Genomic DNA, 2,500 nt, shown 5'->3' with positions numbered 1-2,500 from the left:
TGTGTGTGTGTGTGTGTGTGTGTGTGTGTGTGTGTGTGTGTGTGTGTGCACGTATGCGTGCGTGCGTGCATGCGTTTCTGCATGCGTAGTGGGGCTTTCTGCTCGTTGTGTGGTGCAGTATGTGTGTGGGAACATGTGTGCTACATTCCCCTGCTTCCTTAGCACATCATTATTTTAGACAGAAAGCAGGAGAGACACACAGAGAGACTTTCTTACTGAACACCATAAAAACACTACCTTCCCAAGTGCATCCCCAAGCGCTCCAATTCTCTCATAGCCATACACAACACACAAGCAGACACACACAAAGACAATCACATATGCACACGCAAGCCAATACAAAACTCACACATAACACCATCGGACAGAGATACATATGCACACAGAGATCACTGAATTATCCTGTTGTGTATTCAAATTACTTTATTACTTGTTACACTGTTTTATTGGTCCTGTCTTGCACTTAAATGTCTGTCCCGTTAATGTCAGTCCTGTTTATATCCATTTCTTCACATGGGATAGAAAGAAACATCAATTTCCTTGTTTAGCCTGTGCATATGAAGAAACTGACAATAAAGCCAACTTCTTCATAAAACCTGTCAACAGAAATAATTAAACTAAACATTATGTCTAAGGACAATGTGTGTGTACAGTATGCGTGCGCGCGCATACGTGTGTGTGTGTGTGTGTGTGTGTGTGTGTGTGTGTGTGTGTGTGTGTGTGTGTGTGTGTCTTACTTGATGCATTCAGCGCAGTCAATGTTCCCCGTGGTCTCTTTGATGGTGCGCTCCGAGATGAAGGCCGGGTACTCTGTGTCACAGGGGACGAGCATGGTCTTGCCTAGTCTCTGAGCTGAGAGGACACAGAGAGGGACGTTTAGACAGAATTTTATAATCTTAAAAAACTCTAAAAAAAAACCACATTTTATTATTAGTTTCTGTCAAAACACTATGAAATTGTATAGGCCTAAATTATTTCAAATCATATTATGTGAAGCTAAAAAAGACAGACAAAAAATGCTCTTTTCTTGAAGTTAAACAAACATTTATTTATTTTTATCTGAAAATGCTTTATATGATTAATGGTTATTTTCTGTGCCCCATTTTCAGAAGTGCCTCAGAAAACCCTGAACATGTAATTTTCTTGACACTCTCGCTCTCCACATTGACAGCACATACTGTGCTACAAGCACCTAAACCAGCGACTGTGCGCCATTTGCTTTGCACTGCTGCCACCTACTGTTGAGCAGCAGTACTACAAAGCATCTCCACACACCACCTTGAAAAGAAATCCAAATGGCTTCAGTGAGGTGAGTGCATCATATTTAAAGTCCTTTTTGGCGTGTATGTCCGTGAGGGGAGCTGTGAGAGAATGAGCATATTTAAAGTCAGAGGGCTAGATCCTGAGGCCATTGTTATCGCACGTCTCAGTGCATGCCAGGTCTCATTCATCTTCCCCTCTCGTCTTGGATCCCATGCCGAGGTCTCGGCAGAGTTTCACCCTCAGTCTCAGTCTCTCTCTCTCTCTCTCTCTCACACACACAACCGCGGTCATTAAACACGAAATGTAATTTCATGTATCTTTCAACAGGGGCCCTGCTTTTTATTATTATATTTTCCTATCACTTAATAACTCAACAATAACATAACCCCCCGGCCGCGTTAGCCAGAGAGGAAAAAAGCGAAAGGGCAAGATAACTGGATCGCAGCGTTTCCTGGAGACGCCTGGCCCAGAGAGAGAGAGAGAGAGAGAGAGAGAGAGAGAGAGAGAGAGAGAGAGAGAGAGAGAGAGAGAGAGAGAGAGAGAGAGAAAGAGGGGGGTTTTGTGGAAAACACACTCAGCACTGATGGACTTGGTGACAGGCTGCATCCCCTCTTGAAACACCGAGCGATTCACACACACGCACGCATGCACATACCGGTACACTTCACTCGCTCAGACACAAACACGTGCGTGAAACCACTAATGTACATGCACGCATACACTACACACGTACTGTCACACATACTGACACACCTTTTAATTCTGTGAATGTGTGTGTGTGTGTGTGTGTGTGTGTGTGTGTGTGTGTGTGTGTGTGTGTGTGTGTGTGTGTGTGTGTGTGTGTGTGTGTGTGTGAGAGACTGTATTTTATATAGTATGTGTGTGCGTGCCTGTGGTCAAGTGAGTCTTTGTAAGCATGTGTCTGCTGCCTGTCTGTATGTAACTTTATGAGGGTGTGAACGTGAGTATATATTTTGTACGTGTGCGTGCCTGTGTGAGTGTGTGTGTGTCTGCTCTAGTGTTTATGTGCACGCTTATGATTGTGTGTGTGTAGTGTACACAAGGGTGTGTATGTGTGTGAGCGTGCAAGCGTACTAGTCTGACCTTATAATTGTGTGCGTGGGCGCGTGTTTGTGCAGCAGTGTCAGCAGTGATACGCTTTGAGATTTCCAAGGAGTGGGCCTGTCCAACAATACTTTTGTGGACGGAGGGATGGCTGGGGACACGATTTGGGACA

General features: G+C 44.5%; 1 protein-coding gene across 1 annotated transcript in view; it reads right to left on the bottom strand.

Annotated features, from left to right (window-relative positions):
• Window positions 1–2,500, bottom strand: part of cacna2d3a (calcium channel, voltage-dependent, alpha 2/delta subunit 3a) — a 307,539-nt gene that overhangs the window by 18,845 nt on the left and 286,194 nt on the right. The window contains exon 35 of the mRNA XM_063208921.1: window positions 738–852. Coding sequence (XP_063064991.1) covers window positions 738–852 — 115 coding nt within the window. The remainder of the gene's footprint in view (window positions 1–737; window positions 853–2,500) is intronic.

Source organism: Engraulis encrasicolus, chromosome 10 (genome assembly GCF_034702125.1).
Source record: "Engraulis encrasicolus isolate BLACKSEA-1 chromosome 10, IST_EnEncr_1.0, whole genome shotgun sequence".
Taxonomy (NCBI): Eukaryota; Metazoa; Chordata; class Actinopteri; order Clupeiformes; family Engraulidae; genus Engraulis; species Engraulis encrasicolus.
This window is presented reverse-complemented; position numbering and strand designations above follow the sequence as displayed.